This window comes from Callorhinus ursinus, unplaced genomic scaffold (genome assembly GCF_003265705.2).
Source record: "Callorhinus ursinus isolate GAN/ISIS: 27379988/994484 unplaced genomic scaffold, GSC_fseal_2.0 scaffold45, whole genome shotgun sequence".
Taxonomy (NCBI): Eukaryota; Metazoa; Chordata; class Mammalia; order Carnivora; family Otariidae; genus Callorhinus; species Callorhinus ursinus.
This window is the reverse complement of record NW_027397107.1, coordinates 4471924-4496870: the sequence shown is the minus strand read 5'-3', so window position 1 is coordinate 4496870 and position 24947 is coordinate 4471924. Positions and strand designations below refer to the sequence as shown.

General features: G+C 47.5%; 1 protein-coding gene across 4 annotated transcripts in view; it reads left to right on the top strand.

Moving 5' to 3' along the window:
• Positions 1-24947, top strand: part of PDE8A (phosphodiesterase 8A) — a 157354-nt gene that overhangs the window by 103580 nt on the left and 28827 nt on the right. For 3 of the 4 annotated variants that reach the window (XM_073882214.1, XM_025893231.2, XM_073882212.1), the window contains exons 7-16: positions 3683-3761; positions 5310-5447; positions 10700-10788; positions 12359-12410; positions 12511-12553; positions 18203-18280; positions 22723-22793; positions 23066-23230; positions 24542-24590; positions 24808-24943. In XM_073882214.1, the coding sequence (XP_073738315.1) occupies positions 3683-3761; positions 5310-5447; positions 10700-10788; positions 12359-12410; positions 12511-12553; positions 18203-18280; positions 22723-22793; positions 23066-23230; positions 24542-24590; positions 24808-24943 (900 nt within the window). The remainder of the gene's footprint in view (positions 1-3682; positions 3762-5309; positions 5448-10699; positions 10789-12358; positions 12411-12510; positions 12554-18202; positions 18281-22722; positions 22794-23065; positions 23231-24541; positions 24591-24807; positions 24944-24947) is intronic. The other variant, XM_073882213.1, reaches the window with a different exon arrangement.

Here is a 24947-nt window from a genome sequence, read left to right as displayed (position 1 = left end):
TTCTTCCAAACTCAGTTTATGAGGCCAGCATTACCCTGATACCAATACTGAAAAACTGAAAGCTTTTCTTCTAAGATCAGAAGCAGGACAAGAATCCCCCCCCCCGCCGCACACACACACACCTTTATTTAACATGGTACTGGAAGTCCTAGCCAGAGCAATTGGCAAGAAAAAGAAATAAAAGGCATCCAAATTGGAAAAGGAAAAGGTAAAACTGTCACTATTTGCAGATAAAATGATACTATATAGAGAAAACCCTAAAGACACCACCAAAAAGCTACTAGAACTAATAAACAATTCACTAAAATTCCAGGATACAAAATAAATATACAAAATTCCGTTGCATTTCTACACACGAATAATGACCTATCCAAAAGAAAAATAAATCACATTTATAATTGCTTCAGAAAGAATAAAATACCTAGGAATAAATGATCAAGGAGGTGAAAAACCTGTACACTGAAAACTATAAGACACTGATAAAAAAAAATTGGAGACTACACAAATAAATAGGAAAATATACCATGCTCACGGATTGGAATAATTAATATTGTTAAAATGTCCATACCATGCAAAGGAATCTGCAAATTTAATGTAATCCCTATCAAAATTCCAATGACATTTTTCACAGAAGTAGAACAATAATCCTAAAAATTTGTATGAAACCACAAAAGACCCTGAATAGCCAATGGAATCTTGAGAAAGAAGAACAAAGCTGGAAGTACCATGCTTCCTGATTTCAAACTATACTACAAACCTTAGTAATCAAAACAGTATGGTACTAGAATGGAAAGAGACACATAGATCAATAGAATAGAATAGAGAACTCAGAAATAAACCCATGTTTATATGGTCAGTTAATCTACAACAGAAGAGGCTAGAATATACAATGGGGAAAGGACAGTTTTTTTAATAAATGGTTGTTAGGAGAACTGGACAGCTAAATGCAAAAGAATGAAACTGGACCCCTATCTTAACCATATACAAAAATTGAAGTGCATTAAATACTTGTATGTATGACCTGAAACCATAATACTCTTAGAAGAAAAATAGGTAGCAAGCTCCTTGACACTGGTTTTAGTGATTTGTTTTTTTTTTGATCAAATTCCAAAGGCAAGGGGACAAAAGCAAAAATAAAACGAGACTACATCAAACTAAAAAGCTCCTGCACAGTGAAGGAGGCCATCAATAAAGTGAAAAGTCAGCCTACTAAATGGGAGAAGATATTTGCTAATCATATATCCACTAAGAGTTTATATCCAACATATATAAAGAATTCATACAACTAAATAACAAAAAAAAAAACTGATTAAGAATTAGGTGGAGAATCTGAATAGACATTTTGTTCAAAGAAGACAGATGGCCAACAGGCACATGAGAAGGTGCTCAAGATCACTAATCCTCAAGGAAATTCAAGTCAAAATCACAGTGAGATATCACTTTATACCTGTCAGAATAACTAAAATCAAAAACACAAGCTACAGTGTTGATGAGGATGTGGAGAAAAAGGAACCTTCATGCACTATTGATAGGAATGCAAACAGGTGCAGCACTGTGGAAAACAGGAGTTTCCTCAAAAAGGTTAAAAATAGAATTACTGTATGACCCAGTAATTCCACTCTTAGGTATTTACCCAAAGAATACAAAAACACTAATTCAAAAAGATAGTATGCACTTCTGTATTTACTGCAGCATTATTTACAATAGCCAATTATGGAAGTAACCCAAGGATCCATCAGTAGGTAAATGGATTTAAAAAAAAATGTTTTACACACACACACACACACACACACACACACACATACACACACTCTAAACAACAAAACAAATAAAACAAAACCAAACCTAGACTCATAAATACAGAGAACAGAGTGGTGGCTGCCAGAGGGGAAGGGGGTTTGGGCTGGATGCCGAATTGATGAAGGGGATTCCGAGACACACACCTGTGGTTATAACTTAAGTACATCATGCAGATGTAATGTACATCATGGGGAATAGAGTTGAATAATACAGTTGACCCTTGAACCATGCAGGGCTTGGGGCACTGACCCTTCATGCAGTTGAAAATCTGTGTATAACTTTTGACTCCCCAGAAACTTAAGTACTAACAGCCTACTGTAGACTGGAAGCCTTATCCATAACATAACCAGTCAATTAACAGAGATTTTGTATGATATGTGTATTATATACTGTGTCCTCACAATGAAGTAAGCCAGGGAAAAGAAAACGCTATTAAAAAGATCGTAGGAAGAGAAAATATATTTACAATACTGTATTTATTGAAAAAATCCACGTATAAGTGAACCTGTACAGTTCAAACCCATGTTGTTCAAGGGTGAACTGTATTGTATTAATGTTGTATGGTGACAGATGATACCTAAACTTGCTATGGTGATCATTTGCAATGTGTGCAAATGTCAAATCACTATGTTTTACACATGAAACTAATAGAATATTATAGGTCAACTATATTTCATTAAAAAAAGACAATTATCTTTCTGGTAACTGTAAAAAAAATGTTGTGATATGAATAAGCAATCAAAGATTATACTGCCAGGTATATGCAGAAACTGTCCTACAGATATATATCAGGTAGTTTATTAATAAAATTACAGTTGACCTCTGAACAACACGGGTTTGAACTGCACGGGTTCATTTATACATGGATTCTTTTCAATAAATACCTATAAATGTATTTTCTCTTCCTTATGATCTGTTTACTAGCATTTTCTTTTCCTGAGCTTACTTTATTGTGAGGAACAGTATATAATACATATAACACACAAAACCTGTGTTAATTGACTGGGTTGTATTATGGATAAAGCTTCTCGTCTACAGGAGGCCGTTAGTACTTAAGTTTCTGGGGCATCAAAACTTACAGGCAGATTTGGACTGCACAGGGGGTCGGCATTCTTAACCCCTGCCTTATTCAAGGTTAACTGTATGGTTATTTTTTCTGGATTTTGTGATGATTATCATCTTTTTAAGATTGTAATTTGCTGTGATTTCTTTCTTCATTCCAAATACATACTCTTTTTTTACATTAAAAAAAAGAAATAATAACTACAAATGACTGACCACCTCCTTTCTGTCGGACTCTGTGCAGGATGCTTGATTCTCTTCTCTCATGTAGTCCTCAGGAGGAGAGAAGGGAGACTCGGGAGGTTCAGTCCCTTGCACAGGGTCCCAGAGCTGGGGAAGGGCTGAGCTTTGGCCTGGCGTGTATCCCACCTTGGTCCTCACGTGGGAATGGGGGCACCCGTTGTATGTAGTCATGGTCCCAAGTAGCACAGTTGCAGAAGGTGTTTCTTTTTTCTTTATGCTTTTTAATATTTCCCTCCTTGGGGCACCTGGGTGGCTCAGATGGTTAAGCGTCTGCCTTCGGCTCAGGTCATGATCCCGGAGTCCTGGGATCGAGTCCCGCATCGGGCTCCCTGCTCCTTGGGAGCCTGCTTCTCCCCCTGCCCCCCTCTCTCTCTCTGTCTCTCATGAATAAATAAATAAAATCTTTAAATAAAATAGGTTTAAAAAAATATTTCCCTTCTTTTTCTTGAGTTAGTATTTGTTACTTTTATCATCAAATGAAGAACACATTTAAATGTTAATGTAATAACCCAAGATTGTATTATATTTTTTGTAGTATTTACATTAATCAGTCTTTTTTTATTTCCTACCCATAAAGGGCTTGTAACTCAATATTCACTGCATTAGAGAGAAGTCAAGAAGCAATTGAAATTACAAGTGAAGACCACATTATACAGGTTTGTTATTTGGGAAGTTCATTTTTCTGAATTTCTGGGATTGTTTGTTCTTTTAGGATTGAACCCCGCCAGTATGATCTTTTTTTTCTTTTCGAAGTTCAAGAGACCAAGTTTTCCTTAGAGGATTATCAGAACAAAATCTATAAAATACGTAATTTAAAATAAGTTCCTTATAGATAAGAAAAGGTACTAATAATTACTTAAGGTGCTAGAAAATATTCTGTGGAAATACCACATTTGCATTTATTACTGTTCACCTTTTTGTATATTTAGCAAGAGGAGACTTTTATCCAAAGGGATTACCACTGGAGTAGGAGGAGGCTCTGACCATAAGGTCTGCAAGCTCTAGCCTTTCTCACTGGTTTTGGAGATAGTTTACACCTAAAGAAATTTACTAGAAACTACTCAGAATTTCCAGAATAACCTAGTAGTTGCTGAATAAATTACCCATTATAAGCAAAGCAGATTCATAAAAGTGGCTTAAGATAATGTAACTTGTACTTTTAGATAACAAAAGAGGGCTTGTACCAAGGAAAAGCTCCTTTTGTCTGGGAATCAGCTGCACTTTGATGTCTGTTCTGAGCACTCCAGCTCTTCACTTTAATCTCACTTGAGCTTGCTCAGAAAGGAGCTGCTGGCGGCTTTCACGGGTCAGTGTCCTGAGAGGCAGCCTGGGCCAATGCTGAGGGTATAGGCTGGTGGCAGGTAGGCCGGGGTTGCAGGAAGCTGCCACGCCTTCCTAGCTGAGCATCGCTGGGCAAGTTCCTTAGTCTTTTCTCAGCTGTACAGATGGCAATGATAGTTATACTCACAACCACCTGCCTTTTGTCAGGAGGTTCTAAGTGGTGAGTGTATGCAAAGTGCTCACTCCAGTGTCTGGCAAGGAAAATAGACCTTAAGTGATATCAGTTATTGCTTTATCATCATCACTGTTTTATTATTATTACTATTAGCACATGCACAACTTTCCTATACATTTTCTTCTAGTCTTGTGGTCCTCTCTGAAATTTAGCCATACAGCCTTGCATCTGTAAACACTTCCCAGTTCGTAGCCTGCTTTCCCAGCACATTACTCATGTGTATCAGAGCAGCAACCTAGAAGTTTCATTCCCATTAAACAGATACACAGACTGAGACTTAGAGGGTTAAGTCACTTGCCGGAGGAGAGCCTGGGTGCCTCGTACTTCAGTCTGGTGCTTCATTCTACTATGTCATCATCCAAAAAGCCCTTTTGTAGCACCTCGGGCCTGTCTCCACGTGGCTTCTTTCCTGTGTTGGTGTTCAAGTGGGATGGGGCCAGCTCCTCTCTCTGGGGCCTCAGGGACCACAGCAGAAAGCCCAGCCAGGTGTCCCCAGAGCAGAGGCTTCTCTGGACTCCAGGGATTTCCTGGGGTTATGCTTTTATGGCTTTAGAACTGTCACGGTAAACTCCAGGCACCTGAGCTTTCTGGGCGGAAGACATGATAGCTTGGGGTGAAAAGCCTTGATTGTTCTCTTTTCAAATTCTCTTTTAATTTGCTTGATGTTGTTTCTCTTGTCTCCCCCCAGTATGCAAATCCTGCATTTGAAACAACCATGGGCTATCAGTCAGGTGAATTAATAGGAAAGGAGTTAGCAGAAGTGCCTATAAATGAAAAAAAAGCTGATTTGCTCGATACTATAAATTCATGCATCAGGATAGGCAAGGTAAGTAAGAGGTCAGTACCTTTTTTACTTTCACGTAACGAAGAGGAAAGGAAGGAGACATATTCACTGAGTGTTGCGCGTGCCAGGTAATGAGTCTCGCTCTTCGCAGAAGCCCGGGCAGTGTCGGTGGGGTCACCCTATTATTCCCATTTTGCAGATGAGGAAACTAAGATCCAGAGAGTGTAGGATATGGTCAGCTGTTAGGCAGAGTAACTTAGATTGACACCTGAAATCAGTGTCTTCATCTTTGTAATAAGTAAATTGATCTTGCTAATAATGGATCATCTAAGTGGTAGATGTTGGCAAGTGGCTTTGGGTAGAGGATTACCAGTGAGGTCAAAGTCTCAGAACACATCTGAGCCCAGCAGTTCTCTGAGCCTCGTGCATCTGTCCAGCCTTTTTTGGAATGCCTCCTGTGTGCCGGCACTCTGCTAGATTCTGGTATAGGAAAAGGGCAAAACATCAACGGCTGCCTTAGAGAACGCCTGTTGCAGGCTGTGAATGCGACAGGTCACATAATCACGGCGCTGGAGGGACAGACGGAAGGAAGGCAGGCTCAGTCTGAAAGGACATTTCTGAGAGCACTAGCTTCTGCCACACCTCACTGTTACTAGGTTTTCATGTGTAATGACAGGGAAAAGGCTATTGCTTTTCATAGTCTTTCCCGCTGGGCTCTTTTTAACTTTAGGAAGTTGGGGAGAAACTATTAATCTGATCATTCAAAACACTTGAAACCCTGGTGACCTGCTGTCCGGCTTGCTCCCCTGTGGCATCCGGCCAGCACCTTTCCTGTAGCCCAGCAGAGCAGTCTGTCATGGGGGGCAGAAGGGCTCTGCAGAGCCTGTATCCCCACTTTACCTGGGCCCTTGAGACACTGTTTGTGGGCTCATGTCCCTTCGCTCTCCCGTGGCTCTGAGCACACCAGTTTGCCTTGCAGTGAAAACAAGAGGGCAGGCTGGCTGTGAGGGCCCAGTGACCTACGCCCAGGGGAATAACAAAAGTAGGCACTACCCGAATCCCATTCTGCCTCCACCTTTCTGTCAAGGATGATGATTTTCTTGCTGGAGAGAGGCAGGTCCTCTGGAAAGAGCAATGAAGGCTGAGATGGATGAAGAGCCCCTCAGGTGCTCAGGCGTAGTGCCTGAGCTGGACCCTGGGTTCCCTCGCTCAGTTAGAAGGGGTGTCCTCAGAAGGCAGTGACCAAAGAGCAGTCTCCTTGACCCAGCAGCTTTGGGGGGCTTTACCATGGCCTTTCCGATCCTGCTAGAGGAGGGGTCAGCTGGTGGTTTTGTTGTGAGGGTCAGCTGGGCATGAGCCAGAGAGGACGGCCCTCATGTGCCTCAATCTGGCCACAGGAACACCGAGGCATCCCACCCATCACTGAGGAGAGCAAGTGGAGATGGGGAGGGGCGGTTAGTGGATGAGCGCAAGGCCCAGGGATCCATCCAGATCTGTGTGAACACTGTCTTGCCTCCTAAGGGATGTCACTGGCACCAGGTACAAAGGCCCTCAAGCTTGAACAACAGGAGACCTGTTCTCTAAAATCTATGTTTATTGTGAGCAGAGAATATGAAAGATTATCACATTATCGACCTCAGTATCACTTTATTTCAAAAGGGGCATGGTGGTTTATTTGTCATGTCTCGGAGTTCCTGGGGAGGCAGAAGAGTGGCCACTTTTCCTCTGTCGGTACCCGGCTGGTTTGCTGGCAGCGCCGCCGCAGGGCTGCCTGCTAGGTTGGGCAGATTTTTTGAGGTGAAAGAATATATGGCCTTTCTGATGAGGCTCCCTGGGGGGGAGGGGGAAGCAGGGCTTGCTGAGGGATCAGCCAGCCCCGGGTGACAGTGGCACTGGGCTCAGTGGAGAGAGCTCAAAGGTGCCCTGGGGACCAGAATGGGGACTCAGGAAGTGGTTAGGTGACGGGTGGAGGCTTCAGAGGGTCAGATCCTAGGTGTGCCACTTGGGGGCAGAGAAGAAATTCGGCTGATGTTCAGAGAGCCTGGCAGACACGGCTCTCCACAACCCCCCTCCACCTGTTCTCAGCCTGCGGCTCCTCTCCGGGGCAAATCGCTACTATGACATGACCTTGATCTTCAGCCTCCACGCTCATATGCTTCTTTGCATCCCCGTGTATATCCTTCCCAATTCCCTCCCTTTCCTCATCCCCAAGGCCTCTCTGGCAAGGCTCTAGAACCCACACTCTCCTCTTCTCACGCACCAGGGGCTCTTCCCTTGGAAATTGTGTCTCGTAGGTGCTGAGTAAATGTTGGGGGCTCGATGGCGGCCTGTAATCATGACGTTTGGCTGCAGAGCCCTCTGGCTTTTAGAAACTTGGAGCTCCCGTGGTGCCTCTACTTTCCTCCCTCGCAGGCTCCCCTCTTCTCCTGACTTTTCTTCACGTTTCCTCCCGAGTTTACCAGGGTTCTTCGTCCCTGCTGTGTTCCTCAGAAAGCTCCTTGTTAGCTTCTCTGCATCAATGACCCACTCCTCCCCACTTTTAGCCCCAGCTGCTCTCCAAGGTCTCATGCAACTTCCTGGCATCATCTTTTTTTTTTTTTTTAAAGATTTTATTTATTTATTTGAGAAGGAGAGAATGATAGACAGAGAGCACAAGAGGGAAGAGGGTCAGAGGGAGAAGCAGACTCCCCGCTGAGCAGGGAGCCCGATGCGGGACTCGATCCCGGGACTCCAGGATCATGACCTGAGCCGAAGGCAGTCGCTTAACCAACTGAGCCACCCAGGCGCCCAATCATCTTGGAATCACCTTGTCTAACAGTGACTTTTTTCTCATCCCCATTAACCAAAAAACCCATACTCTCCAGCCTCTGCCGTCTCTGCTTGTTGGCTGGCCTCACATTTGCCTGGGCTTCCATTCCTGGAATGGTTTTACTTCCTCTCTACCCTTCAGTGTCTAGGGGGCCTCCTTCCCTGCCCTGGGCTGTGGTGGCTGAATCCAGTCAGGGCCCTTTGCCCCGGGACCTCCACCTCCAGTCAGCACACTCAACGCTCCCCGGGGGTTAGTCTGATCACGCCGCTCCCCCAGCGTAGAGTGCACATTCCTTGGCCTGGCTAGAGGGATTCTACACTCTGACCTTGGCCTACCTTTTCCATTTGGGGAACAAAAGCCCCAGTGTCCCTTGACCGTTGACCGTGTGCAGGCCCTGCACAAGCCCTGGGGCCAGAGCAGCCAGATGACTGGGCACCCAGAGCGGGCTGTCTCAGCAGAGAAGCCCAGCTCAGTGCTTAGCCTGTCCCAGAACAGAAGCGGGGTATGGGCCTTAGTACAGTTCTGAGGGGACCCGGCCCGGGGAGGCCTGTGCAAAACCCCCTGGGCGAGAAACAGGCCATTTACTGAATGTTTGCCGTGTGTCCGACGTCGCTCAAACTTTCTGTGCATTACCAGATGTGATCTTCATAATCGCATTCTAAGGTAGTACTGTGTTATTCTCAAGAACTGAAACTCATATATTTATGAGAGGTCAATATTTTTTATAAGAAATACGATCGGTGGTAAGTATAAAGTTCTTGTTTCTGTTAGTGACTGGGGAACTTACAGGCCCAGCTGTTCCCCAAGCAGAGGCACTGGCTCAGTTGCCCTGATCCTCAGCTGCACCACCGAGCCCTGGCTGAACTGGTTTCTTAGTCCCCTCCTTGGGAACTGGCAGCTGCTCACGTCTATTCAGAAAGGATTGGAGGAGAAAGTCCTGCACATATATTTGAAAGTGCTGATTGATGGATGGATTGAACTGGTCTCCATTTTTCTCCCTCTCTTTTATATAACAGCTCTATTGAGAGAATTCTCTATTGAGAATAATTGAGAATTCACATACTATACAATTCACCCATTTAAAGTCTACAGTTCACTGGTGTCTGGTCTATTCAGAGTTTTGCAAACATCACCACAACCAATTTCCCCCGTTTCTCTTGAGAGTGAGCTTCAGAAGTAAGTCTTGTACCTGTCTGCGGCAGCCTTCTGCGGTGGATATGCGGACTGTGCATACGGAAGGCAGGCGGTAGCTTCCTGCCTCGGGACCCCTGTTTAGCCCTTGCCTGACACAGGCCAGTCTCCCCGCAGAACTGTAGTGCGTAAGACCCTCACCTCCCTTCTGTTCGGGGCCAGTAAGCACGGAGCTGGGCTCTCGGGTTGTCTCTTACTTGAGTCCTTCCTTGGCGCACAGTGTTTTCAGAAGTACACCGGGGAGCGTCAGGAACCATCCTTTGCTTCTGTCAGAACGTCCTGGCTTCTACTGAATCCACTTTCTCAGAGGAGCCTGAAGAGGAGATTCTCCTGTTGGCATTTGCATGCAGGTTGCCAGGCTGGAAGCGTGGAAGATTCCAGAACGGACCCTGTGTAAGGGTCTGGACAGGAGATTTGAGCTAGGCCACTGATGCTGCTGTGGTAGTCTGCTTCCTGCCTCGGTCAGCCCCAGATCCTAAGGGATCTAGAAGGTCAGGAAGGTTAGGGAACACCCTAAGAGTTGAGTGTCCTGCAGTGGATTTTAGGGCTATTTCTAGGTTAAGCACCTTGGTGACTCTTGGAGGAATTCAGAACGTTTTAGGTGGTGACAAAACCCAGCTCCGTCCCAGGCTTCTCTGCACTTCGCAAGAGTGGGGTACCACCACAGCCCCTGTTCTCACTGTGGTCGTGGCCTGCGCACACCTCCTCTTGCAGACTGCGGTTTCACTCTAAAAGGACCCATGCGTATTCTGTCTGATCGTGAGAGCGTGGCTCATGGAGCTGCGGCTCTGGCTTTTAACGTCTCACCGATTTCTCCTACCTGAGTCCAGACCTGTCTCTGCTCCTCCTCCACCTCCCTCATGTGTCCCAGAGGGTGGTAGCAGGCCACTGTGCTGGTGGCAGCAGAGGTGGCCCCCTCTGCCCCTGTCCCAGATGCAGGGGCAGAGGCCACGCCACTCCTCCACTGCAGCAGGCAGGGGCTCGGAGAGTGTGACGAGCCCGGGCGCTGCAGCCAGGGAGCATTCTTCACTCGTGGGCCCAGGCCCTCTTTTGCCAGCAGACAGCCCCTGAAAACCTGTGACCACTCACACTGTGGCGAGCTGGCATTTGTCGGCAACTCAGGAGGAGATGGACTCGGGAAAGGGTCGCATACCCAAAATTATGTTTGCGGTTGGGATAATTTTTTATCCTAATTGCTTTAGCCATGGTAAATGAATCAGAACCTGAAGTGGAAGATGTTCTTGGGTTTATGTTTTGAATGCACAGTATGATGATGCTTACATTCCATTTATAGGAGTGGCAAGGAATCTACCACACCAAAAAGAAAAATGGAGATAATGTGCAACAAAATGTGAAGATAATACCTGTCATTGGACAGGGAGGGTAAGTGGAAAAGCCAGGTACTCCAGTCAACATGCCATGTTTGGCTTAGTGCAAAATTTGCTCTGAATACTTCAGTAAGCTAAGAACTGCATGCAGATATTTAAAAGAAAGACCTGTCACAAGGTCAGGTGTCATCAGAGAACAGCCTTCCAGGTTACAGCATCTTCATGGCTGCAGCCTGACCCCCCCCCCCTGCCCCCAGCTTGCGGCCCAGAGCTACCAGGCTCCAGACGGTCTTGCTTCAGCTGCATGGACCAGGAGAGACTGAAGTATTCCCATTAGAATGTCACGTTATTAAGCTGTGTGGTAAGAACACTGACTGGTAGACTCCCTGTCTTTAAAAGATTTTTAGCTAATTTGAAAGCCTGTATTATTTCTGCGTAAACCTATCAGACTAGATAAAGGTATTTAAAATACTCCCATTTATAGCAACTCTCATATAAAACAGATGTGACTATAGATTGCAAAGTATTATATATCAGGAGCCTAAAAATTTCATATGGTTTGTCTCAATCTATCTTAAATAATATGAACAATGGGAAGTTATGAATATGAATTGTAGGACACCCAACAATAAAATATGCAGCCATTAGAAATGATCATAGAAAATTAAGTGGTAAGGAAAAATGTGAAGATAAACACAAAAATCAAACTGTAAAATCATACCTAGTGTATGATCGCTCTCCTAAAAATGAAGGAAAGAAAAGAGTAGGAGGAGATGTGGCCGTGGTGGTAACAGCAGCTGCCGCCATTTCTCGAGCTCGTCCCTCAGTGGCAGGCTCTCGGTGCCCTCCTAAGCACACACTGTGGCGTGGCCACTGTGATCATCTCCATTTTACAGATGAGGAAACTGAGGCCCGAGGCAGGAGGTTTCTGGCCCAGGGTCCACCACCAGCACTGGGTGGAGCGGGGCTGCCAAGCTGACTGCAGGGCCCCCTGTTTTGCTGCCCATTGGTGATGGCCTCAGGGAGGTGGGTCTGTGTGGGCTCTCTGTCCTGATTTTTGCCTTTTTATATCCTTCTCCAAATTTTTTTTGCGATTAGTAGAGGGCTTTGACGATCCAGGGGAAAAATTGGAAAAGTGGAAGGCCCAGTAGGTGAGTGAGGAGTCCAGTCCGCAGTGCGTGGTTGTAGACCCCCGCTAGCGAGCTCAGTGTGGCCTGCGGTGCTGCCCTGAATGGCCATGAGTGCGGTGTTCACTGGGACCTGAGGAGGAACATCCGTACAAAGGGCTGTGAAAATGAAAACATGCTAAGGAATGAAAGGCTTTTGGTTGGTTAACATGCAGTCCATTGTTTAAAACACCAGTATTTTTTATTGTATGTTGTGAAGGCTTGGAAGAATTGTATTGTTTTCACTGAAGAGTACACTTCTGTTTGGCACAGACACCAGAGGATGCTTGTAGACTCTTGCCTTTTTATTGGTGGCCTTGGCCACAAACAATAGAAATGCTCCCCTCAGAGCATTTTGTAGATTGTGAAAGAGAGATGCTCTTTCATAATAAAAATTAGCTGCATACCCATCAGACTAGGGAGCCAGGAGAGAAATAATGCCTTGTTTTCTACTTGCAGAAAAATTAGACACTATGTGTCCATTATCAGAGTGTGCAATGGCAGCAATAAGGTAGGTAAGGGGAGCCCTGGGGATCCCAGGGGTGCCCAGCAAGATTCCCCCATCGTGTGACTAGACAATCAGAACTAATGGCTTTTACATTCATTTTTAGGCTGAGAAAATAACTGAATGTGTTCAGTCTGACACTCATACAGGTATGGTGCTCCACGTTCATTCTTAGGGGTCATCAGGCTTGTGAAAAAGATAAAAACCAGACCCTTACTCTGCCGAGCTTGCCTTGTGCACAGGGGGCACTGTATCTTCCCAGCACCGCGGCAGCGTGTCTCTCCCTAACTCCCCAGTCTGGTTGATGAGCTGAAGGACCTGAGCACTTGTGGGCATTCTGACAGGTGTCCTGGGGTGGGTCTCACCCTGTGGGGAGAGAACTGATCACCTCAGATGCATGAACTCACGTCAAGAGGTGTTGAGTGATTAGTGACTTGTTGGCCTCACCTGTACTTGACAAGGCAACAGTTTTGAGTGTCAGACTACAGACAGCACTCGAGCAGGGACATCTTCACCTCCTGACAGTAGTCCCCTCCAGCTGATGAGGAGGTAGCTGGATCCCATCAGACTTGGCTCACCTCGTATCTGTCCCCTGTTGGGCCTTGGACACCACCCACCCGCTCATCCCCATGTCTGTGTTCCCATGCATGTTTTTCCCTGGCCCAGAATTGCCCATTTCCCTCAAGCATATGCTAGGGCCTCAGCAAGCCGCCTTCCTCCTCGGGTGGTCGCCGGTGAGGGGCCAGCCTGTGATGGTGCCAAGCTCCTGTAGCTCCACGCCTGAGGCTGGCTCAGAGAGGGAGCGGGAAGCCGGAATGAGTTAACTGAAGTCGGGGAGGGGAGAAGGGGAAGCGTGGATCGTGGCCCCAGCCGGCCACACAGAGACAGGAGGGCAAAGGCCGAGAGGGACCTTGGCTTTTGCATCCCAGGACACACTTACGACCTGTGGAAGTGCAGGGTCAGGAGGGCCAAACTGTAGGGCCGGAGGGGTCAGGATGGGGGCCACACACGTAGGCCTCTGCCAGGACAGTGACCCTTACACTGCAAGATCATGGGGTGCCTTTACTTGGATTTTTTTTTTTTTCTGGAAGAGCCCTGTGAAGTAGGCCTGGCTGTTATTAACACCTCTTTATTACAAAGAAGGAAACTGAGGGTCAGAAGGGTTCAGTGCCACCTCAGTGTTGGGCAGGCAGGAAATGGCAGAGGGGGGTACTGGAAGGCAGGGTGACACAGTGCTCGGTGTTAGGCAAGGAAGGACCCCCCCCCCCCGAGCTGTATCTGTGCCGGTCCATTCTGTCAGCCCACTTTGTGATCAGTGCCCACTGTGGAGTCTTCCCCATCGCACCCTGCTGAGCTGGCTGGCTGTCAGATCTCCCTTCTGTCCCCGGCAGCATACCCACCTTGATGTTCCAAAGACTGCTGAATGTCTTGCCTTGGGAAGGCAGTGACACTGTTGTAGGCCATGGACCAGCCAAGACCCTTGGTTTTACACACAGCACAAGCACTTCTAAAGCAGAAAAGGAGTTACTTGAAGAAAATAGGGGGGTTCACATGTTGGACCAAAAAGCTTAAGAATCAGAAAAAGAAGGGCAGGAATGACAGGAAGCTGGGCGGCCATCCCTTCTGTGGAAGGCATGCCATGTTGCTGCCACCACTGCGGCAGAGTGGTTCCCCCACAGCTCTGCTTTCCTGCCCCACCGGCTGTCATAGAGACTCCAGCGGAAGCACTCATCTGGCCGGCCTGTGTCCCTAGCTACTCTGTTGCTGACACAGAATGGAGTAGGGGAGTCTCTCGCCTTCCCCCTTCTGTAGTGGGAGTCATGAGAAAGGGGATTCTGGGTGTCAAGGAAAGTAATACATTCCCAGTACCTGGCCCCTTTTTCCTGGCCTATGTATTGTTTTCACATGATACTGAGTCTCAGCAAAGATACTCAATATGGCAGCCGTCCATTCTGTAAACCTGCAGGTGATCGGGACTGAGCCCAGAGCCTGGCTTTAGGCACACAGAGATGAACATGGAGTTCACTGTCAGAGGGGGGCAATAATTTGAATAGACTGTCCTTTGTACCACAGCGGGGGTGAATTGGGAAGCACTTCCCAGCAGTGATGACATGGTGGTTGAGCCCGTGTCTGGGACAGAGGGAGGGGTCAGCCCAAGGACAGGAAGAGCATTCCTGGAGGGACGAGCTGCACACACAAAGCCATTGAGACAGGCGAGGCTGGGTCAGGCCAGCTTGGATTTCATCTTGTAAGCAGAGGAGGGCCGGGGGAGTCTTTCCTTAAATAGGTAAATGAAAAGGGGTCCCTTCCAGGAAAGATAATCATGGTGATGGTGTGGAGAAAAGAGGCAAAGAGACTGGATTCAGAGATACTTCAGTATAATCAGTCCTGGGAAGCAGCTCAGTATGAGGGATGAAGGGAAAACACTAGAGAATGTCCCCACAATTTTTAGCTTGGCCACTGCATGATGTGAATGAAACTAAGAAGTACAGGAGAAAGAGCAGGTTTGTGCAGGGAGAATTCAGCGAGTTTAGATTTGAATTTGGTCCATCCAGGGTGCCTGGAACGGCCCTGTGGAGCTGTCCATTGGCGTACGGAGAGGCCGGGGCCGTGGGGCAGGGCTCCTGATGAGAGGAGGGGAGGGAGCAAGAAGACAGCTCTGTGCGTGGGAAGCCCAGCAGTAGCAGATGGGATGTGGAAGTCATTTGTGCAACCAGGATTCCGTGCACAGCCACCACGTGCCAGGCAGTGTGTGTCTCTGCTGGTGAGAAACCTGCAGTCCGTGTTTCATGGGTAGGGGGCAGGGTAGTGCAGAGGATGAGGCGAGGGGCAGGAACGGCCTCCCCAGTGCCGTGACAAGTGGCAGGCCGGGCAGCACGGCCTGGGGCGTCAGCGTCTCTTACAGGTACTCCCGGGTGCTGCCAGGGTCGCGCCCACGGACACAGGCCTCCTAGACCGCTGGCAGGACTTGGGGTGCTGCTCTGCATCTGGAGCAGGCAAGCCTTCTCTGGCGGTGGAGGTAGAGAGGGCAGGGGGAAGGAGGGCTGACCAGCAGCTAACTTTTGGGAGGTCGGTGGTCCCAGGGCAGAGCAAGCATTCCACATTAATGCTTGAACTGTTGAGAGGGTCCCGGAAAGTTCTCTGAAAGTCTGCTGTGTTCCCGGCAAGTCCTGCCGGACACCCAGTTCTTGGCTTCCCTGTCTCCTCCTTCCAGAGCACCCGTTGCTGTAGGAATGGAGGCAACTGCTGTTCGCATGAATGCCTGCCACCCTCACTGCTTCTCCACGGTTCCCCGGATTTACTGCTCAAGCGGTGGGTGGCGTGGGAAGGATCGAGTTTTATGCAACAGGAAATCAAGAGCAGAGAGCTGAAGTCACAGGTGGTGCTGAGCCCACGCCCTGGTCTTTGGAGGCCTACGTAGCCTTCTGACCATTAATAGGCCAGGTGCCTCAAGCACTCCATATTTGTGGTGCACTCAATAGGTGTGAGGGCCTGGACTCGTGCTCCTTCAGGGCTTGCAGTCTGGCCGTGAACCCCACATTCATCCCCCAGTGACATCCCCGAGTCAGCTTCCGAGAGCCGCCCCCCCCCCCGCCCCAGCAGGTGCATGCTGTTTGAGATGGGTCTACGCAGTGCTGTCGGGCTCCCACGGGGAGCAGGGACCTCAGTGGGGCTCTTGGGAGCAGGAAGATGGAATATGTACACATAGCGATAAAACAACTTTGAAACATTCGGTACAAATGAAAGCCTGGAAAGCCTGCTTCTCTCCTTCCACTTTGGCCATATTCTGGTCCTTGGTACACACAGTGCATTTTCCTTCTCTGCAGCCACACTCTGCTCCATAGGCACAAGCAGCTTCTTGTGCTGGAAGCTCCTGGAAATACCGCCTCCTCTTCGTGGCTCCATGTACAAAACCCAGCTTATCTGCTCTCTGCCCCCCTGTCCCAGAGAAGAACCTGCCTTTTCTCCTCGGGACCCCTTCTGCCCTTCAAAGCTATTACTGCACCTCCTAGTTCACCTGCCCTTGTCTCCCTCCATCCCAGCCTGATTGTGGACCCGGACCATACCTTATTTGTCTTTGTATCCCTAATGCCTGGTGTGGGCCCGGCACAGGGGAGGTGCCCAGTGACTGACTGTGGATGGCTACAAGGGAGAAGCATGCGGGAGCCACCTAGTATGTTCAGTGCCGTCTTACCAGGTGGCTGTGTGGATGTAACCTCCACGGAGCTCAGAGGAAGGGGACAGGCCAGGGTCTGTGTCTGGCTGGAGGGTGGCAGGGGGATGTTCCAGTTTGAGGGAGTGAGCATCTGGAGAGAATACGGCGGGACCATCCTGTCCTTGACTAGCAGCCAGGGCAGGGCGGTTTGAGCTGCGGTACTTTGACCCATGCTGCCCACAGAGAATGGGATGAAGGGGGCAAGGTTGGGGACTGTGGGACCAGCGAGGGAGGATGTCATTATAATCCAGAGGAGGATGGTGAGTGTCTGAGCTAGGACGGGGACAGAGCAGGAGTAGATTGAAGACCTGGTTAGGAGATAAAATCTGTAGATTGAGCTGGGCAGTTGAGGGAGAAGAAGGGAGAAGTGTATGACTTGTTTCCAACTTAGCAGATCTGGGGGAAGATGATGAGTGCACTGTAAGTGCCCGGGGTGTCCAGCGGGAGGTGGCTGGTGGCCAGTTGAGATATGAGTCTGGCTCTCAGGAGAAGCCTGGGACGAGACAGCAACACAGCAGCTAGTTAAAGCTACAAGAAGAAATGAGATCTCCCAAGGAGATGTGTTGTCTGGGAAGACCAGAAGAGCTAAGGACAAAACCTTGGGATCAAGGAGAGGGGAACCATGGAGAGGGGGGATGAGGAAGAGGTAAATTAGGAAGGAAGAGTAAAAGGACAGATGGAAAACCAGGAGTTTCCAGAAAGACTGGTCAGTGTGTCTAGTACCATAGTCAAGTCAGGTAAGAACTGAACTGTTTCCTTCAGATGGAGCAACAAGGAGCTGAGCAGATGTAGCCCGCGGGTGGGAGGCTCAGCGAGTGCGCTGGCTTGGTGATCGCTCATCAGCAGGGCAGCTCCCGGGTTCCTCTTCTGTGAAATGGGGTCAGGTTGGAGAGGGTCAGCACCATGTGTAGCACCCAGCAGGTACACGGAGGAGGGGACTGGAAGGAAGGTCAGCTCTGATTGGCAGGGGGTAAGGGGGAGAGGAGTCAAAGACCGCCCCTCTTGGGAGCCTGGAAGAGCAGTGGCCCCGCTCACAGGAAGTGGGGGCAGCAGGGGGAAGACAAACTGTCATTTGAAGTAGACCCCAAACTAGTGTTCCCTATACCATGCTTGAAAAGAGAGGTACATTCTTCCCTGGGACATTTTAAAACATGTACTGTAAAAAAAAATTTTTTTTCCCCCTTTGGGGCAAGGATGGGTGAGAATCAAAATTTTTTCACCATTTTGCTCAATTATATAGAAGTGTAATAGGAAAAATTTTCCAGAGTTTATTTCTTCTAGTTTTTACTTTACATCACAGGACTCTGTAATTATGTAATCTGGAACCTGTAAAGCACTTGTTTATGACTGTACCAGGTGGGACATTTTGGAGAAAGTCACCCCCTCCTCCCTTCTCCCCCCTCCACTTAAAACCTCATTGGTCAAACAAAGTCATCATCTCTGGGCACTCTGTTGATTTTTGTGTCTTCTTAATTGGTGTTCTAAATCCTAAATTTTGTTATTTAAAAATTTTAGATCTGTAGTTTTCCTAATATGTTGTTAAAATCCTTTTGAAGAGGTGATTTATAGTTTGTTTCCACAGATAATCAGTCAGGCAAACATAAAGACAGAAGGAAAAGCTCGCTAGATGTCAGAACTCTTGCTTCTCGAACAAGCGAAGGTAGGTGACAAAGACGAGGAGAAAATGTTGAACACGTGAATACCTGTCATCCGTCCCCAGTCTCCTCTCCAGGTCACTGCCCCCCTCCAGTTCAAGACAGGGGAGGGGACCCTCTAGCAACCTGTGTCCATTTCCCCCTCCTCTGACTCCTGCCAGTGGGCTCCATTCTCAGCCTTTTGGTGGAGTTAGGGAATAAAGAAAAACACATACATTTTACTGTCCATCCTATAGTCGATTTTCTAAACTGTTAACAGCAGAGGATGTCAGTTTATCTGCTGTAATTGTGTGGGTAATACATAAGGCATTTGGAAATTCTTCATATATTCCTTTGTGGGTTGCAGTTTGCCATGGAAACTTACCTTTTGGTGGGGAGGTGAGCTGCATGTGGGCATGTGAAAAACTCTTACTAAGCAAATATTATTTAAGTTTTAATTGGAAAATAATTTTTAAGATTACTTAGATATGTGGCCTGAATGATCTAGTAGTTTTTAAAACGTGATGAAAATTACTAAGATCGTATGGAGGCAAATATCACTGCGAGCTGTGTGCTTTCTTTGACTCAGAGGTGAATGGGGAAACATAAGGAGTTGGTTGGTACTAGATAAAGAGCCACAACTTTCCAGGGCAGTAGCAACGCAGATGATACAACGGAGATCCAGTGCCCTCAGGTTTGTTGTGAGGCTCAGAAAACGCTGGAAATACTGCACAGGCCCATCCTGCTGCGAGGGGAGTGGTGTGGTGTCATAGGCCAGAGCATGGGTTTTGGCCTCAGAATGACCTTGATTCCAGTCCCAAGGTCATCTACTTTGTGTGCAGCCTTGGGGGTAGACTTCAGTGCTTCCCTTTCCTCACCGTGATATGGGGACAGTTATGCTGTGCACGGAGGGCTGTGTGAGGGTTACATGAGGGCACCTGGTGGGGAGGGAGTGGTAACTGCCACCACCGTCTTCACTGTGGCCCTCACTCGTGCACCCCCATGGTCCTCGGGCAGAGGGGGGCAGGGACAGGGTCACCCTTGCCCACAACGGTCTTCCTCCCATGCTCTTACTAATATTTGTCCTTAGGCTGACTTGGTCCATTTCTGTATTTTTAAGAGGTAAACGTTTTTAATATTTTGGGTTTTTATTTTTATTTTTTTAAAAGATTATTTGAGAGAGGGAGGGAGCTGGAGTGGGGGGTGGCAGAGGGAGAAGGAGAGAGAGAATCCACAAGCAGATTCCTCAGCTGAGCGCAGAGCCCGACTCGGGGCTCGATCCCAGGACCCTCAGATCATGACCTGAGCCGAAATCAAGAGTGGGCCATCCAACCGCGGAGCCACTGAGGCTCCGCATGTTTCTGGTTTTTTATCACTATTTTTAACTGAGTTATAATTTACACACAGTGAAATTCAGATATTAAGTGTTCGGTTCTGTGAGTTTGGACAGTTCCATAAACTCATGTAACCACACCCAAAGCAGATACAGAAACCATGCACGCACACAACCATGCACGCACACGCACACATACCTTGTACCACGTCAAGGTAGGCCCTAGATGTCCAGCCCTGTAAGGCTGTCTGGCCTCTTGTGCTTCGAAGACGTGGGACCGTACGGCCTGCACGCCCGGCGTCTGACTTCTTTCCCTCAGTGTTCTTGAGATCCCTCTGTGTGGTTAGACGTGCCAGGAGTTCATCCTTTCTACTGCATGCAGTCCTCTGCTGGAGGAATGTGCTGCCATTGATCCATTCTCTCATTCATGGGCATCTGTGTTCTCTTCCCACTTTGTGGCTGGTAAGAGTAAGGCTGCATGAATGTTTTTATGCATTCCCGTCCTACCTAGAAGTGGAATTGCTGGCCTCTGGGCAGCTGCAGACGTCTGTCCGTGAGGTGTTATCCCACGTTCCTGCCCACTGCTGCTGTGTGAGTAGTCCCGTTGCTTTGTGACCTCCCACACTTGGTTATCTCGGCATTTCAAATTTCAGCCATCCTGGTGGATATGGTTTTAATTTTAATTTTCCTGATGACGAATGAGGTGGAGTACCCCTTTCATCTGCTTACTGACCATTTGGACATTCTCTTTTGAAGGTATCTTGCCTGTTTTTATAATCGGGTTGTTTATCTCGCTGGTTTGTAGGAATTCTTTATATATTCTAGATATGGATCCTGTTGGATTACATGCATCACAAATATATTTTGTTAGTCTCTGGTTTGCCTTTTCACTCTCTTGATGATCTTTAATGTGAACAGGAGTTCTTAATTTTAATAAAGCTCATTTTATCAGTGTTTTCTATTATAAGCTGGTGCTTTTTTGTGTCCTGTTCAAGAAATCTTTCTCTCGCCCAAGGTCATGAAGATATTCTCCTGTGTTTTCTTGTAGAAGCTTTATTTTATCTTTCACCTTAGGTCTGTGATTCATTTCAAATTAATTTTTATATCTGGTGAGGGTAGGGATCAAGGATGAATTTTCCTCCCACATGGAAATCCAGTTGGCCCACCACCATATTGAAAAAACCATTTTTTTGCAGCAGCACCATTATTGTAATCAGGTGACTATAAATAAGTATATGGTCATTTTCTGGACTCTTTGGTTTTCCTTGTTCTGTCCAGTCTGCACATGCACCAATACCACTATCGATTGCCAAGCCTCTCCAGTAAGCCTTCTTATCTGGTAGCGTAAAGTTGTTCTTCACGATCGTCTTCTGTGTTTCCACACAGCAGCTAGCATCAGCTTCTTAGCACACGAGTGCTTGCGCGTGTGCATACGCGCGCGCACGCACACACACACACACACCCCACCCCCCACCTCCTGGGCTTGTATCTGGGAGTGTCTTGAATCTATAGATCGGTTTAGGGAAAATGGAAATCTCAATGATACTGAATCTTTCAAACCATGGATGCCTTCTGTGTCTCCCTTCAGGTGGCTTTTATTTTCTATCAGCAGCATTTTGCATTTTCAGTGTATAAATCCTACACATCTTTTCTTACACATATTCCTAAATATTGGTGGGTTTGGTGCTTTCATAATAGTGTTTTGTACTTCAATTTCTAATTGTTTGTTGCTAGTTTATAGAACTAGAACTGGCCTTGTACCCGGTAACCTTGTTAAACTTGCTTGTTGGTTGTCAGAGTAGTATTTGTAAATTCCTTTGGACTTTCTGCACATAGGGCAGCCTTTATACCCCGTAGTTCTTCTTCTTACTTTATTTATACTGTTGTTTCATTTTTTTTTTTTAAAGATTTTATTTATTTATTCATGAGAGACAGAGAGAGAGAGAGAGAGAGAGAGAGAGAGAGAGGTAGAGGGAGAAGCAGGCTCCCAAGGAGCAGGGAGCCCGATGTGGGACTTGATCCCAGGACTCTGGGATCATGACCTGAGCCGAAGGCAGACGCTTAACCATCTGAGCCACCCAGGCACCCTGTTGTTTCATTTTTTATAAGCATATGTCACTTTCATGACATTTTTAAATGAGAACAGGTCCTTTTATGATTAGTGATAAAACAGTGGATTTTATTATTGATTTAATGACCTTACTGGGTAGAATGGAAAGTTGGCAACCATATGCTGGTCACCAAAATCAGATGTAAGGAGTGTTGTGGGTCCCCAAAATTTAAAGTACTTAAGAGCCCCTGAGTTGGTTCATCTTGCCCCGTGCTTCTCCTTAGACCTCAGTTTGGTGAACCAAGGCTGATGTATCAGGCTGTGGAACAGTCTGTGGTAAACAGCATTTGGCCTGACAGTAGGGCTTTCAGGGAGACACACAGAACTCTATGTGTATGCTTTTTTCCTGCCTGGACACTGCCCGGCCTTCACTTTATCCCAGAGGAACCGTATCTTGACAGGAGCACCAGAAAATGAATAGACTTCAGACAGAGCCCAAGAGTTGCCTCCTGTCTAATGTGAGGGGTTTCCCTCATTGGTGTAGATTAAGCATCACTGTGGAAAGCACCAAAAGCTGCCTTGAGCAATTTAAACAAAAACTCCTGTATTTCGGTTAAGGGGGAATTGTGTTTATTGCTCCTGCCATATATAAGACAAAGAGCCTGTGTGGCATTGTCTTCCAGAACATTTTTGCTCCTGGATAGCGGCAAGCTGAATATTAAAAGCCTTATTGTTATAAATGCAGAAAGAGGCTAACTGTTTGGCCTTGACTTGCTAGATTGTTTCCTCTGTTTTTTCTCTGACCTGTGACATCAGAAGTCCAGTCTGGGCGGGGGGGGCACATGCATCCTAGTGCCTAGGACTGAAGGAAGCACAGTTGGTTCTGCCAGAACCCCAGGCTTGTTGGGATGGGGTGGCAGCCGTTCTGGACATACAGTTCCGGTCCTGCCCTTTCATCATGCAGCTGGGTCCACGGAGGCCTGGGGGAGGTGGGGGGAGCCAGGGAGGGCCTGGAGCCCTCAGCTGTCAACAGGTGCCTGGGGCTGTACATACTCTGATCTCTGTGTCATGTGGTCTCTCCACAGTTGGCAGCCAGAGACGACACTCCTCCATGGCCCGGATACATTCCATGACGATCGAGGCGCCCATCACCAAGGTGGAGCAGTTTGTGGACGGTCTCCACCAAGCCCGCACGGAAGGCCCTTGTTCTCGGGGTTGAGTGTTTCTAGTGAGAGGAAACAGGCCTGCAACAACGATAATGCTCTCCTAGTTGTAGGGAGTGGCCCTTTCTAAAGAGAGAGGATGTGGGACTTGAACACTGAGGCTAGTCTTAAGTTAGCCTTGAGCACTGTGGCCAGCCTGCCCCTCTGGATCGCTCTCCCACTGTTTGTAAGGTTATGAAACTCACGTCTTCTTTCCATGTTGTAGGTTATCAACATTATCAATGCTGCCCAGGAAAGCAGCCCCATGCCTGTGACAGAAGCCTTAGACCGTGTGCTAGAAATTCTAAGAACCACTGAATTATATTCACCACAGTTTGGTGCTAAGGATGATGATCCTCATGCTAATGACCTCGTTGGGGGCTTAATGTCTGTAAGTACATTTGACCCGGCTGCTGGCTAGAGCCTCCTGTTCTTGTCTGTTTTCCCAGAGGTGGTTTATTGGCTGGCCTGCACCCCGCCATCACCCCGGCTCCACTGCTTTCTGGCCAAAGCCGTCACCCCCCCCCGTCACCCCCCGCCCAGGGAGACCTCAACTCAAAGCAGAGAAGGGAAGAGCATATTCTAGACAGTCTGCTGGGCTGGGCTCTCCATTTTTGCTTAGGGGTCCTATGAGGAATTTAAGCAAAACTTAATTATTTTTAAGATTTTGAAAACTAGGGCAGAAAAAAGTATCTATATGAAATGTTTCATACCAAGTGACGAACCAGAAAGACTATATATGTTTAAAGAGGCACCAGGGGATGGGGCACGGTTTCCTTCCAGAACATCCTGCACAGATTTGGTGGCTTCGGACCATGGGCTCCCAGGGGTCCTGGAGGTTTCCAGCCCGTGTAGCAGAGTGGTCTCACAGGGGAAGAACAACTTTGTGGGAAACAAATCATTCTGTCACTGTCCGTCACCTCTTGTCTTGGTCAGAAGTAAAATTCACCTCCTCACCAGCACCAAAAAAAAAAAAAAAAAAACAACCAACAAAAACTCCCTCTCCTCCCAGTGCCTGCTTTCGCTTTCTGAAGTTCACTTGATTTCTTAAAAACAAGGTTTTAGGCAGTAATCTGCAGGGTAGAGTGGTTCCCACGGATGGTGATGTCTAACCATGATCTTGCCTATTTGAAGCACAGGCACCTCCAGCCCATAGGTGAAGGGTGAAAATGATGGGGGGTGGAGCGGGATCGTGTCATGGGGTGAGGGGGGAAGAGAAGAAAGGTGGGAGGGAGGGGCTGCTGGGGCTCGTGCAGTGGTCTGGGAGGGCTCTCACCCTGAGAGGCAGCAAGGGGGCTCAGGGTATGTGTGCAAGGCCAGGAAGAATCCACTTTCCCAGAGGAAGCTGATGTCCATCGTGGCAAGGAGGGTGGCAAGAAAATGGCGGGGGAGGCTTGAGGGCAGAAGCCAGTTGTCCCTGAGACACCGAAGCAGCGCTGAGGGCCCCCAGCAATGCTGGGCTCTGGGGCCTCGAGCAAGCTCACCTCACTGGTGCGGCCCCTGAGCTTAGCCAGTTTTCCTGGCGTCGGTCCATGTCCTCTGCATCAGGTGACTGAGTCCAGTGGTTGCCTACAGGGGCACTCTGGGGGCCTTGAGGGAGAGGCTGCCCTCAGCTATCCTTGGGGACCGACTGTCCCACCGTTTTCAAGAAGTAAAGAATAGTTATGACTTCTCTTTTTCTTGTTTCCTTGATTTTTATCAGGATGGTTTGCGAAGACTATCCGGGAATGAGTATGTTCTTTCAACAAAAAGTAAGTTTGAACTTTTTAATTTTTTTGGAGCACTGTTAATATTATAGTGACACTGAGATGATGAAAACAGATTTTCCAGTCAAGTTTTCAGTTAATTTTTCTCATCAGTAACAAGTTTCTTGGTATGTCCTAAAAACTGCACAAAGTAGCTGTCCCCCGAAGCAGTAAATACTATAAAGCCTATTAACTTTGTTCTCCAAACCACATCCCTTTCCAGATCTTCAGCAGGTGCCCAGCAGTATAAACACCCCCATCTCCCTTCATGACGTCCCCCCACGGATAGCTCGGGCCATGGAAAACGAGGAGTACTGGGACTTTAATATATTTGAACTGGAGGCTGCCACACATAAAAGGTGA